Below are 13,873 nucleotides of genomic sequence, written 5' to 3' on the forward strand. Positions count from 1 at the left end.
AGTTGCGACTTCGTTTATGTTAGGAGACCAACGGGCATAGATCCCGTCTAGTTGGAGCGCCAAACAAGCGCTGTTGCGTGCCGGCCGTCGTTTCCCGTGCGGCCTGACCCGGGGGCGGAGTGCATGAGACTAACCAGCCGTATGCACCCGCCCCCCGCGCTGTGCTTCGTTCCTGGGCCCCCGGCTTTTCAGCCCACAGTGTAATCAACGTCATACATACATACATACATACATACATACATACATACATACATACATACATACATACATACATACATACATACATACATACATACATACATACATACATACATACATACATACATACATACATACATACATACATACATACATACATACATACATACATACATACATACATACATACATACATACATACATACATACATACATACATACATACATACATACATACATACATACATACATACATACATACATACATACAGATCGACGACTAGACATGCGTGCATGTATCCAACAGTTCCCAATACAGGAGGGGCCAGCGATAAAGTCCTCCCTCGTATGCTATTGAGTCAATGCGCCCTTCAACATACCTGCCGCACAACTCCAGCAGCTTAAGCCGCTGCGCCTCAGTCGCAACTGCCACCGATGCTCTTGAGCTATCCCCGTCCCCTTCACCTTCGCAGTCATCATCACCAGCGCCGCTGCCGGCCCCCCGCTGCCGCTGCAGCAGCGGCCGCCACTGCACCTCCCCTTTGGCTAGCCACAGCAGCCGACGGCCATGCAGCGCTACTAGCGGCGCCAACAGGGCTCCCCCGCCGTGCTGTGGCTCTGCCGCCGCCAGCACCGCTGCCGCTGCCAGGTGGTCCAAACAGCGAGAGCGCCATTCGGGGGCCTTGCGCCGAGCCTGCACGAGGCCCTGGAAGTACTCGTACTGCCACTCTTCTGCGGGTTTCAGCCGTATCAACACAAACGAACTTTGGATCAGGACTAAAGCGGGTGTGGGAAAGGAACGTTTTCCCTAGGGGCCGCACATCGTCGCAAGCGACAAAGCAAAATATAAAAAACGAAGAACGGAACAGGCGCGCGACGATGGAGCGGCGTGTACATGGCCAGACACAACATGGGAAGGTGCTGGGACGAGTCGTGGTGACGACGACGTAGAGATGTGGGGACCAAGTGGATAGAGCTACAATGCGTCGATGTTACTCATTCCAAAAGCTTGGCTACATCGCCTAGAAGCCGGCTTACCTGGACTCTCCCACGCCTCCATACCCCTGTAAGGAATACCCATCAGGACTGCCGTACTCACCGGTCAATACGTTCGCGGCCCGGGCCCACATGGCCCCCGCCACCACGCACGCGACCTGGTACCGCCAGTCTCGCCGTTCACGGACAAAGCACAAAGTGCTACAGTCACTGTCGCACGATTCATCAGTGTCGTGATCGAGCGCAGCGTCCACGTACTGCGTCGCCTCCGGTGGCGGCGATAACACAGGTGACAGAACCATTAGCGCACCGTTGGCGGAGGCATTTTCCGTCACCTTCGTGGCAGTGTCACCACCACAACCCCCCATGCCCAGCGTGTCGTACAACGGATGGCACGGTGCAATCATGTCGTAGTGCAGCACAGCCAGCTGCTCGAGGCGCAAAGCACGTGACTCCGGATCTGGATCCAAACGCGCTGCCGCGGTAGCGGAGCGAACCTGCATCATGATCAGAGTCGTCATGGGACAGCAGCGGTGGCGGCGACAACGTTGCCGCGGTTGGCCCTTAGGTAGTGCCCAACTCACCAACCGACTACCAACCTTCAATGGTTTGGTTCCCGATCCCCCCATAGGAGCGAGGGCGAGGTAAATTACAGCAAGCAGCCTCAAGTGGAGTCCACCTCCAGTGGCGCTCAATGGCGTAATCCATTTGAGACCCCGGCCAGATGGACAACGGTGCAGCACCCCCCGGGGGCAACCCTTGAGGTGACACGCACTGCGCACTCATGCGGACTTAAATTCGCGTCATACGGTTTCTACGACAGCGCACGTCCTTAGGCATGTTGATGCCGCCCTCGCCCCATGCCCTAGGTACGCCCTCACCGCCAGGCGCCATAGCTGCGCAAGTTGCGTCCGAGCTTGCTCCACAAGTCCCTCCTGACCCGCCCCCGGCTGCTGCTGCTGCTGCTGATTGTGTTGCTGTACTTGGAAAGCACATGTCTCCAGAAAGAGTGCAGCCTCATTGAGAAGCCTCCTGCAGTCCCACAGTTACACAGTCGACACACATACACGCGTACAGCAGTTCCCTTTAACGGTAGTACGATTAACGGAAGCACGGTTAGTCCAGGGCGGGATTCGCACAGCGGACGGTCAACGGGCAGGCAGGGAAAGGGAGGGGGAAGAATGGGTGCATCCATCTTCCATCATCACGCCCCACCCATCACCACCATCACGCACCACTACCTAGGGCTCACCTGACAGCCTCAGAGTACAGCGCCTGCAGAGCTCCCCATGACTGCAGCCTGTTGGGGTTCAGCGCCAAGTCCGACAGCACCACAGCCGCATCCGCCGCCAGCTCCGCGGAAGACTCGCTGTCGGCACACAGCAGGCTGGCACCGGCAGAGGTGGCGGCCGGAGAACTCCCGCCGCCGCCGGCAGCTCCGAAACCACCACTGCCACCGCCGGTCTGGTTCTGAAAGGGGTCTTCGTCCAGTCCTCGGGCGCGGAGGATGCAGAAGAACAGCCAGCGGTGAATCTGCACTCGGCATGACGGCACACGCGGCAAGAGAGCTGGAGTAAGAAAAACTGCCGAGGAATGACGGAGGTGGATGGAGCGGGGAAAGGGATAGGGCAAGCGAACCCGAATCAGCAACGGATAACTGAACAAAACCAAAACACGAGCACGGAGGAGGACGGGGAGGGGAAAGACGAACCACGAACGAGGAAGAGGGAAGGTGACGGACCAGGGCAGGGAAGATGAGCTGTGCAGCGGGGGGGATATGACGCAACGCCGGACAGATCAGGAAATGGCAGGACAGCATGAGTCACAAGGAACGCAGCAGCAGCAGCAGCAGCAGCAACAGCAGCTACTGCGAAAGGCATATCGGCCACGACATCGCGGCAGCAGCACTGTAGCTGCCCGGACCAGGAAAAGCATTTGCAGAAACCTGATCTGACCACACACATACATATCATGCCCTGAACCTATTGTCTGCAATAGGTTCAGGGCATTGTATGTATGTGTGTGGTCAGATCAGGTTATGCCAGATCAGGTCAACGGCACGCACCTCCCACAGCGGATTTGAATCCCGCTGCCGCCGGGCTTCCGCCGCCAGGAACTCCCGCGCTCGCCGCAGTGACTCCGATTCCAACTCCAACTCACTCCTCCTGTTCCCCCGGGCTCCTGCCGCCACCGCCGCTGCCAGCACAGGAGAATAACGGGCCGCTGGGCTGATATCTGCGACCGTTACCGCGCCGTTCCTGTCCTGCATCGAAGCCTGGCAATCCTGCCTGGCAGTGCCAGCCGGGCCGCCCTCCAACGGCATGCCCGAGTCCCGCACTAACGCCTTCACACGCCTTGTCGCCATCTCCACATTCTCTGTAGACATTTCCACATCATCACCGGCAATGACACACAATGCGACATGCCGTCGCACCTCCTCCTCATCATCATCATCATCATCCCGCTGCTGCAGTGGTGGTGAAGGCTGTGGAGGCACTGTGGGACGCAGCCATTCCGGCAGATGCTCCGCGGGGCTAAGGGCCAAGAGAAGGTTGTCCGGGGCAGGGTTGTGGAGGTAGCGGTGGACGCAGCTCGAGGTGAGGGCGGCGGCGGGCAGAGCAGGGAGAGAAGCAGCCAGGAAGTCCAGGGTGGGCAGCAGGCCCTGCAACGGCATCAGCAGTAGCAGCAGCCCCCCACCAGACATCAGTTGCTGCTTCCAACGTGTGATTGGAAAGACGATAAGCTGTAGAGGGTGTCATCTAGTAGTGTGTTAGGAAACGGAGAGGTGGAGTAGGCAGCGGACTCCTCGTTCTGGAATCAAGGGGCCTTTGGAGGTGGCATACCGGGAGCCCAGCTCCCAAGGGGTGCAACGCAGTAGTGCCCTAAACAAGCCGTGTGGTGGTATGAGGGCGCCATATCATTGTCGCATCTGGCCACCAAGGAACCACAGAGCACGGTCGTGTTGTTGGACAAGAAAATCAAAAAATCAAAAATCAAACTTTATAGACTTTATATAATAATGGACACCCTCCCACGCCGCTGCATCACCTCGAGCTGCTCCGCAAACCCAGCCTCCAGGGCCGCGTGCGTTTCCGCCGACATGCCCGGCACCTCCGGCGGCGCGGCCAGCAGTACCGCGTGCGGTCCCGCAATGCGCCAGAGCAGCAGCGCGTCGTCGGTACCGGGCACGAAGGGCGTGTCGCTGGCTCCATCCGCCGCAGCCGCCTCGGCGGCCGCCTGTGCAAAGATCATAAAGAAATCGACACGGGAGGGGAGTTCGATGTGAAACTGTAGGTTTTCTGAATGAAACGAAAGAAAGCCAAGGTTCCCTGTGTATTTGCCGAGAGCGTACTCGGTTGAATGTCGTTGGCGCGTACGGGTGGACCGTACAGGGCTAGGGTAAGTCGCAGGAGTGCGACGGAAAGAATAATTTCGCGAGTTCATAGCGTCAGTACTGACAGGTTTCCACTGCGGCTTCTGCCCTAACCTACAGCGTACAGCAGGAGAGTCGCTTCGGTAACCAGGCTCGCTCCCTCCTACGGAAGCAAGCACAAGTTTTCTGCCTGCAGGTACCCCTTCGTCTGTATGACCCCTAAGCGGTAAGGCAACTACTCAAGAAAACTTTTAACATATTCAAGAGGAGGGCTCCGAGACCTTATGCTTCCGCTCGTGGGCAGATACATGCACGCATGGATAGCTGAGGCAAGGCAGAGTCCAAATAGCCCTGCAAATACGCACCGATGCAGTGGGAAGTCCAAAGCCCCAGCTGCGATCCCGCCAGGGAAAGTCCACGCCGAAAAGCAGCCACAGCAGCTGCGCCTGCGCCCCACACAGCTTTCGCAAAACTGCCACCTGGCGCTCCACCTGAACCTCCGTCGCTGCCAGATGCCCCAGCGCGCCGCTGCCTCCGTCCCGGCCACTGCCGCCTTGGGCGCGCTCCATGGCAATCAGCACAGCGGCAGCGGCTTTCAGCGGCATACAGGACTTGAGATCAGACAGCACTGCTCCGCAACCGTTAACACAACCGCCAGCTGCCCCCGCCGTTGCTGCCACAGCGGCATTGGACGGAGCAGCGCCCGCGGCCGCCCCGGCGGCACCAACGACCCTTGCATCCGCAATGTCCGCTGTCGTGCCGCAAGCGTCCCCGGGCCCAGGCCCTTCAGCAGCAGCGCAGCCATCGGCTTCATCTCCACTGGCATCGTCTCCCTCAGCGTCTGCCTCTCGCCAGGACAACACCTGAACCGCAAACAAGCCGGGTTGTAAGGGACAGCCGTCCGAGTCGCATGCCACCACGTCCGTGTCGTCCTCGCTACGCCGTCCGCCGCCGGGTCCGGCCGGAACGATCATCGCAGCCGGCTCGGTGCCGACCGCCATGTCGTTACATGTGCCAGTGGTAGCGGCACTGGACAGGTGCCGCTCACAGGCAGCAGCTTCTGTGACTGTGGCAGCGCTAGTTGCTGCTCTGGCTCCAGTGCGCTGACTCCCGTGCAAAAGGCTCGATGTACCACACGCCAGCTCTTCCACGTGTGGTTGAAGCAAGCGCAGGGCCTCACGCAAGACAGGCGCCAGCTCCCACGGCGCTGCGGCCGCGGCCGCGGCGGCTGCTGCGGCGGCGCCTCCGCCTCCGCCGCCTCCGCTGGCAGTGGTGCTAGCAACGGCAGAAGGCGGCCCAACAGTCCCTGGCGGCCCCGGCGGCGCCGCCGTCGCTACATGGCCCCCTGCCACTGCTACGGCAAGACCGGGCCGGCTACAGCACAATACCGTCGCCAGCCCTGTAATAAGGCTGTGGCAGATGTCAGGGTTACTTGCGGCCTGGGGGTCCAGGCGGTGGCATGCCATGATGCCCAAGCTCACATCCAGCATAAGGCCTTTCAGCGCTTTTGAGAGCTGGACGCGATTGTTGAGGCGGCTCGGACCGTGACCACCGCCGCCGGCGGTCCATGCACCTGGCCCCAGCCCTGTCGCCGCCGCCACCGGAGGTTCCACAAGCAAGGCAACTGAATGCAGAGTTTGCATGTACGACAGGAGGCGTAACTGAAGTTGCCGAACCCAAGGCAGGCAGGCTGGCGGCAGGGTGTCGGCGTTCACGTCAGCATCTGCATTAACCGAAGAGCCGCGCGGGACCGTCGCAGCGTCGACCTCCTCGCCGTCGTTCCCGTCAAGCGGGAAGCTGGCGACGGTGGCGGCGGCGGCGGCGGCCCTCCGGCAGGCCCGTAACGAAGCGACACACTCACGAACATCCGCCGCTGGCCCGCGTAGTGTCGTGGCCGCTGCTGACGCAGCGGCGGCGGACGTATCCAAAGCCAGCGGCTCCATTGCTGCTGCAATTGCTCCACGGAGGCCGTAACACACTAGCGCCAGGTTGCAGCGGAGCAGGAGCTCCCGGTACGGGCGCTGCGCAATGCGAAGCGCACGTTGCCGGTCCGCAGCCGCTGCCGCCTCCGTCGCGGCGGCGGCAGCAGCAGCAGCTGCATCCTCGGCCGCTGCAGCATCCAGCGCCGTCGCCACCACTGCTGCATCACCAGAAATTTCACCATGGACAGGCGCCGTCGCGACCTGATCAATTTCCATCGGGGCCTCACCTGTCGTGCGACTGCCTGTCTGCGGTAACGCCGGCTGCGGCAGTTGCGGCGGCGACGGCTGTAGCTGCGCGCCAACGGTAGGCGGTTGTTGTTGCTCTCCATGCGAGGCAGCTCCCCGCTGCAGCTGCTCTTGCCGCTGGGCCTGCCGAGGCTGTTGCTGCTGCTGCAGCGTCGGCCGCTCTGGAGATGATAACGGCGGTGGCTGCAACAGCGCTGTCAGCGCCGCCTTCATTAGCTGCACGGCTCTCACCTGCACCCGGGCCTGGTTACGTGCCGCAGCGGCAGCAGCCGCAGGCGATCCATTGGCCCCCACTTCCGCCCTCACAGCCTGCATAGCATTGCTCGACGGCAAGTCCTCAACCTCCGGTGCCGCTGTCACCGCACCCGATCCCGCCGCCATCTCCACCTGCCGCCGCGGAAACGCCACGTCGCGCAGCAGCTCCACAACCTGCTCATGTTCACCCGCCGCCGCCAGCTGCTCCGCAGCCGCCATCGTACGGAAAACCTCCAGTGCCCGCACGCGCATCTGCACTGCCGCCGCCGTGGGCGGCCGGACGAGGCCACAGCCAGGCAGATCCCAGCACCCGGGCCAGACCTCACCTCTGCCACTGCCGCCACCGGTGCCGTCTGCATGCGTTTTGCGACCGGTCAACCTGCCCATGCCGCCCACCTCTTCTTGGCATGCTGCTGGTCCGGAGGCATGCGCACCGTCTGATGCCGCCGCCGTCGGGCCACCCTCCCAGCTTGGGTTCTGGCTGGTTGCCAGCTCAACATCATCCGGCAGGAAGTCCAGACAGCGAAGGTACGCAGTCTGGGCATCAAGGACCTGGGAGATAACAGAAACGGCCGCAACGATCAACGGTCAACAGACTCCATTTCAGTCCTGCAAACGAAGACTCTGTCCTAGGGATCATAAGCATATGATGTACGATTTCTAAAACCCTAAGACGCCACAACGTATCCAGTCGGTTCTGCCCGCCACCCGCAAACACTGTGTAGGCCAGGAACGCCCAAAAAGGTTACCAAGGCAAGGGCCCAAAACACGCGGCCGAAGTCCGATACCCGTCAACAGGCTGATGGCTGGCCATTCGCCAAGCCCGCAGACTAAAATCGCACATCGCCGTTCAGGGTGGTATCCAGCCCACTTCAATAGCCCCACGCGGCGCCAGCAAGTCAAACTGCCACCGCAACGCGGCTCCCCTCCCCTCCCCTTTTTCCATCGATAGGACTCCTCTCACTTTGTTTTCACGTTCCAGTAAATGGCCCCGGAGCCAAAAGTACATCGACATCGCACGGCGGGGTACGCGCGCCGATGGAGTACGTGGACGCGCCGTATCCAACGCCAGCGCCGCCGGCGCCACTGGCGCCGCTGATGGATCATTTTCCGCATCATCGGGGTCGGCCAACATGCAATCTGTGTTTCAATAAAAAAGCAGCACACGTGCGATATGCTGAACACCACGTATTTCAAGGGGTGTACGACGGTGCCACGCAAGTATGCCATAGACATAACAGACAGACATGGGTTTGCATAGATGCTGCCTGTCTTAACCAGGCAGTGTGTCGCATGGAACAGTTGGGAGATGAAAGGAATTGTCGTCGCATCAAGTTGAAAAATACGGACAACGCTGGAAAAGGGAGGAATTTGTTTTGCAAGCTCTAAGCAAAGTATGAGCGACAACTTCCGTTCCGGCCTGTGCAGACCAGAACAGACCATAAACCCATGCACGCCTTACCCATCGGCATATAGGGCGGCTCGTTCATCGCTGCCGCGGCTGCTGTCGCGGCCGTCTTCACACTGCCTAACGCCGCCTTCGGCGCTGCAGATCCCGGCCCAGATCCAGATGCAGCGCCACCACCTCTGCCGGGATCAGCGGCGGCATCCGCGCACTCGTCCGTCGGCACTGGATGTGGCAGCCCCACCGCGACGTTCAGGCCCAGCAGCACAGCCTCCGCCAACAACCGCCTGAGGAGCTCTTCAGCCCTCCTCACGTGTTCGTGAGCATGCATGTGACCCAGCCCATCCGCCCCCGCTGCCGCTGCGGCGCCGTCGCTTCTGCCCGTGACCTTCGACTTCGCAGCGTCCCCTGTAGCCGCTGCCTCGGTCGGGGCCCTTGCTGCCGCCGCCGCGGCTGCCGCCTTGCTCCTCGGCTGCGGCCGCGGCCTGGCGGTCCCCGCCTTGGACCCGGCCGCGGTGCAGGCAGCCGGCGGCGGCTCTGCAGTCCCGCCGGTGGCTCCGGCGGTGGCGGCGCCACCACCATCACCGCCGCCATCCTGGAGCAATATTGTCTGCTCCAAATGGAGTGCAGCCAGAAGCGCCCAGCGTGCCATGGCTGCCTCTGCTGCCGCGGCGTCGGCGCCTCCGCCGCCAGTCTCGTACAACGCTTGGCTGGCGTACGGCTCCAGCAGCAGGACCTGCCGTACCAGCTGCGGGCAAGTTCGCAGGTCCGCGGGTTCCAACAGCACGCGGAGAAGTGCTGCAGTCGCAACTGTCTGGATCCCCGCCCCGTCCAAAAGACAGCGACCCATGGGTCCATCGCCGCCAGTTTCAATCGTTGGCCCTGGGCCATTGCTTGACGAGGGCGACGACGCACACCCGGCATGCGCATTACCGCCTCCGCCTTTGTGGCCGCCGACATCGCCCAATCGGCTGTTAGCATGTGCATCAGGGGATGCCGTACCCTTACCAGCGGCACGGGTCGGACTACCCGCGAGCCACCTCTGTCGCAAACCATGGAGCCCTGGGCCGTGGCGACCGGCACGGGTGGCTGCGCCGATGGCGGCGGTAGAGGCGGGGCCGCCAGCAGCGCTGCCGCTGCCGGCAGACACCGTCCTGTTCGTATCGGCGCTTGTCAGCGCCGCGCGAGCAGACGGAGATACCTGACCTGCTGTGCCGCCGGCGGTCGTCAACGGCGGCTGTGACTTGTCCGGCGGCGAAAGCGACGCACGCGTAACACCGGCGGCGGACCCTGGCGGCGGTAGTGGCAGCACGGTAGCCGGCCCTTCACCCGGCAGGCCAACTGACCGCTGTAGCTGTTGCCACAGGCGCCGCCATGCTAACGCTGTAGCTACAGGCTCCTCCCCTGCCGCCGCCGCTCCTGCTGCGCCGCCGCTGGCGGCGGAGGATCCACCCCCGCCAGCTGCTGCCCGGTGGCGCGCCGCCACCGCTGCCGCTAGTGCGTGGTCAACCGTATCCGCCAGCTCAGCACCGCCGCCGTCAGCCTCCGTGGGCCCGGATGCCGCAGCGGCGGCCGCGGCCGCAGCGGCGTCGCGGGCAGCCCTCCTAGCGCTCGTCCGAACTGGTGCCGGCTCGACGGCCGCTGCAGCCATGGCTGCAGCCAGTCCACGTGCAGCACCGCCGCCATGCCGTTGAACATGTCCCGCCATAGCCTTTGGTAGCGGTTGAGATGAGCCCTCCGGCTCTTCGATCCCGTCGCTTATAACCCCATCCGCTGCCGTTCCGGCAGTAGCAGCGGCGGAAGCGCCGCCCCCGCCGTCGACCTCCATTACGCTCCCTGGCGGCGCCGCACCCTGGCTGGATGCTCCTGCCGCCGTCGCTGTCGCCGCCGCGCCATCGTGGGGATCCTGGCTGAGCATCCGGGCATCCAATGCCGCCGGGCTGGCGCCTGCGGTTTTCTCCGCAGACGTGGGTGTCAAGCGCAAAACCTTTCCGAACAACATATCGATGCCTGCTGCTCCTGCTGTGACAGTGGCGGCTCTGCCGGTGCCGCTGGACTGGCCCAGCGGTAGGCCCCGCAAAACCCTGTTTATTGCAGTCAATACTGTGACGCTGTCAAGCACGGACGATTGGGCCGTAGTCCTGCCGTCACTTGCTATTACTGGGTTCGTCAAAGCCACCTGCCCCTGGACAACGACCGCTGCATCACTACCAACAGCAGCTGCAGCAGCGGGTGACAAGTGTGCCAGCTGCGGCCTGGCATGCGTTGCGATCGGTACCTCCAGGTTAACTACATCACCATCTCGCGGTGCATCAGCGTTTGAAACGACCCCCGCCGCCAGCCGCCGCCGCTTGGCCGGCAGGCCCTCCGGCAGGAGCCCCGCCAGCGCCGGCGCCTCCAGCGGCGGCAACCCCGCCGCCGCAACGGCCGCTGCATCTAACCCCGTGCCCAGCTCGCCATTCCCATCTCTTTCTGCATACAAAACAGCCGTTCCGGCTGTGTCATACGGCGGTCCGTACCCATATCCGTAGACATATTGCTGTTCCAACCGCTGGCGCTCCAGAAACCCCTCAAGCGCCGCCTGCTGAGGGTCCACCAGCTGCAGCAGCCGCGACTGCAAGCTCTTGCCGCTGCTACCTTCGCCAGAGCATGGTAGCCGCCATGCATCTGCGGAGGCGGGCTGCAACCATGGGTGGTACGGATCCAACGCTGCCAGGCGGCGGCAGCTTCCCAGCGCCCCCGCCAGGTCATCCGTACGGAGCTGCAACTGCAGAAGCTTCTCCAACAGTACGACATGGCGGCCACCCGACGCTCCCAGCCCAGACTCCAGGGCGTACCGTGCCAGCCCCAAGCGACCGTCCTGGAGGGCTACGTCCGCTAGGCGGTGCCATAACACTGAGTCGCCGGGCAAGGTTCTGGAGCCAGTAAGGGGGCCGGAGCCGGCGGACGCCACGGCTGCGGGCTGCATGGCGATGGCACGGCGATGCAGGAACAGAGAGGTGTGGCGCCTGAGGCTTCTGGGCGAGCGGGTATTATTCCTCTTTCCGGTTCCAGGTGAAGCAAGATTTCAAGCCTGTGTACCATACCCAAGCCATGCATACATACGTACATACATACCTGCAGGTCCACATGCTGCTGCAGTACGGCCTCGCCATACAGCTGCAGCCGCAGAGCCGTCGTGCTGCCATGGCCGCCGCCGCTGCCGCCCCCAGTGCAGCTGCCTCCCGCCCAGCCGCACTCAGAGTTCTCCAGACTCCGCGCTCCCGCAGCCTCTCCTATGGCCGCCACGGCCTCGCGGTGTTCCGTACGTCCGGTGTACGCTCCAGGCTCCCCCGGTTGCTCCTGCGCCCGCAGCCGCTGCACCTGCTGTTGCTCTTCCAGCAGCCCCAGCTGGTCGGCCAGATTGCGTGTGGCCAGGAAGCGCAGCTCACGTAGCGTAGCGCGGGTGGCTGCAACACACCAGGGCGCCAGCAGGCTCAGTACGGGTGGGGTAGGGTGTGGGGTAGGGTAGTCTGTGGTTATGTGTGGATGGCAGCGGGCAAAAGTCCTCCATGAAAGCGTCGCCACGCAGCCCTCTGAGGCTGCACACACCTATGTGCGTGAGGAGGAGGCTTTCCCTACAGCGGGCAAAAACTTCAAAGTTGGGCGATTGATTCAGATTCTCGGCATTCGCAACATTGTTCAGCATACAGTCAAAGCAGCATCTCCCGTAAGACGTTCAGACACACACGCGGCACTTACTTGCCTCCGGACCCGCAGCCAACAGAGGATGGCTAAGCACAGCCTGTGGGGGGTTGGGACCAGGAAACGGCGTGGACCGGAGTTGAAAAACAATTCCCCCAGCCGAGGAAATCCACCCTCTTACACACACCAGTGCAAGCGACCCGTCAACCAGCGCCATCCAGCGCCAAACCGGGCCTTCCAGGAAGGCAACTGAACATACATACAAAACCCGCCAGATAGTGGCGTGCCCAGCCTAGCCAGCCTGGTGCACCCCCGTCCCAAATGCGCCAACCAGCCCAGCAAATCCGTACAGGGCTGCTCTCATTCCAAGGTCCAAGGTCAAAAACCCCCTTCCCGACGGCGTTCTCTCGGCCGCTGCAGCGTCACCATGTAGCATACCTGGAACCCCTCCACTGCCTGCTGCGGCCTGCCCTCCGCTGCGCTCAGCAGCGCTGTTTGGTACTGGGCCACCTGCAACCACGGGTGCGGTAAGGAAATGGCTGTTGTGAACAGCGACAGAGGCGGGTGCTGCTAGCATGAGGTGGATAGGTGCGATAGGTTCCCGGGGCACTGCAAGGGAAATTCCTTGCAGCATTGTGAGGCATGGCACGGCTTCAGCCACACACAGGCCTTCTAGTCGCAAAGTGCGACTGGACATCGGCAACGGGTCTAGGAAATTGGACCTCTTGTAGAGGAGGACCGCGGACCAAGCACGAAAAGTCAAAAAGTGGGAATATACGTACTCGAGAGGGCGAAACCGTGCAATCAGCTCTTTATCTACCATGCGGCTTTAAACCGGATAATAATAACCGGAATCCTGTGAAAACGGAAGTCCTGCACTCATGATGAAAGTCATTTGCCTGGTAGAAGTGGTTTTGCGCGCATCGACTATGTGATGCCATGCATCGGCTTTACTCCCAGTCCGTCGAGCAAAGTGCGGAAGAGCTCCCCCCGCTGACCCACAAGACTGTCCCATCGTTCCATGTTTTACTCCATGCGTTCCGCTCCCCCCCTTCCCACCCTGGCAGCAGCTTCACTCGCTCGTGGTTCGCCTTTCCCCGTTCCCCCTCCCCCTCCCACACCAGTCTGGCCTCCTGCGCCTCCGGTGTCTCCTCGGGCTCTAGCTCCGGAGCTGCTGAGCCCCCGGAAGCACCACGGTCCGCCTGGAGGGGAGCCACAGATGCAGAAAGGGACGGAGGCGGGAGCAGCAGCAGCCAGAGCCGGTGTCCGCCAGGGAGAAGCATACGGATCAGAGAAAAAATATGACGATCGAGGTGTTGACAGGTGCAGCAGCAGCAACGGAAACAGCGGAAACAGCAACAGCGCCAGGAGCTGCGTTCTAGAAAAGGAGGAAATGAATCTGATGGAAACAATGTGATCTGCCTAGCTGCTAAAGGAGCATCAGGGTGAAGACCTAGGACATTTAAGGGGCACGACGCGGGGGAGGAGGGACAGAACCAGTAGGATCCGCTATGCGATGGGGTCTTTAGAGACTCCCGACAGAGCCCCATACTATGCCAGCGCTGGAAGGGACACGTGAGGTTCAGGACCTGGGTTGGGAGACCTCCTTTGTTCACTGGTAAATGTATGTGTGCTCATCGTAACTCGGATAGAGCGGAAAGACAGTATCAGATGGTTTTCAGGTTTCTCTTCCTGGGCGGGTTTTAACGTGCGTATTGGGCGTGTTGTGTACCC

The 13,873-nt window shown here is 61.8% G+C and overlaps 1 protein-coding gene across 1 annotated transcript in view; it reads right to left on the reverse strand.

Annotated features, from left to right (window-relative positions):
- The window catches only part of VOLCADRAFT_90172 (uncharacterized protein), a gene marked incomplete at both ends in the record, with an annotated part of 30,284 nt that extends 16,862 nt beyond the window's left edge, over positions 1-13,422 (reverse strand). Inside the window, 15 exons of the mRNA XM_002949744.1 lie at positions 579-930; positions 1,298-1,691; positions 2,076-2,226; positions 2,447-2,727; positions 3,260-3,856; positions 4,243-4,431; positions 4,933-6,707; positions 6,777-7,307; positions 7,377-7,602; positions 8,015-8,190; positions 8,513-11,417; positions 11,819-11,904; positions 12,197-12,239; positions 12,578-12,649; positions 13,261-13,422. Of these exons, the coding sequence (XP_002949790.1) occupies positions 579-930; positions 1,298-1,691; positions 2,076-2,226; positions 2,447-2,727; positions 3,260-3,856; positions 4,243-4,431; positions 4,933-6,707; positions 6,777-7,307; positions 7,377-7,602; positions 8,015-8,190; positions 8,513-11,417; positions 11,819-11,904; positions 12,197-12,239; positions 12,578-12,649; positions 13,261-13,422 (7,940 nt within the window). The remainder of the gene's footprint in view (positions 1-578; positions 931-1,297; positions 1,692-2,075; positions 2,227-2,446; positions 2,728-3,259; positions 3,857-4,242; positions 4,432-4,932; positions 6,708-6,776; positions 7,308-7,376; positions 7,603-8,014; positions 8,191-8,512; positions 11,418-11,818; positions 11,905-12,196; positions 12,240-12,577; positions 12,650-13,260) is intronic.
- Between the last annotated feature and the right edge of the window lie 451 nt (positions 13,423-13,873).

The sequence above is a fragment of the Volvox carteri genome, assembly GCF_000143455.1.
Source record: "Volvox carteri f. nagariensis unplaced genomic scaffold VOLCAscaffold_15, whole genome shotgun sequence".
NCBI classification, from domain to species: domain Eukaryota; kingdom Viridiplantae; phylum Chlorophyta; class Chlorophyceae; order Chlamydomonadales; family Volvocaceae; genus Volvox; species Volvox carteri.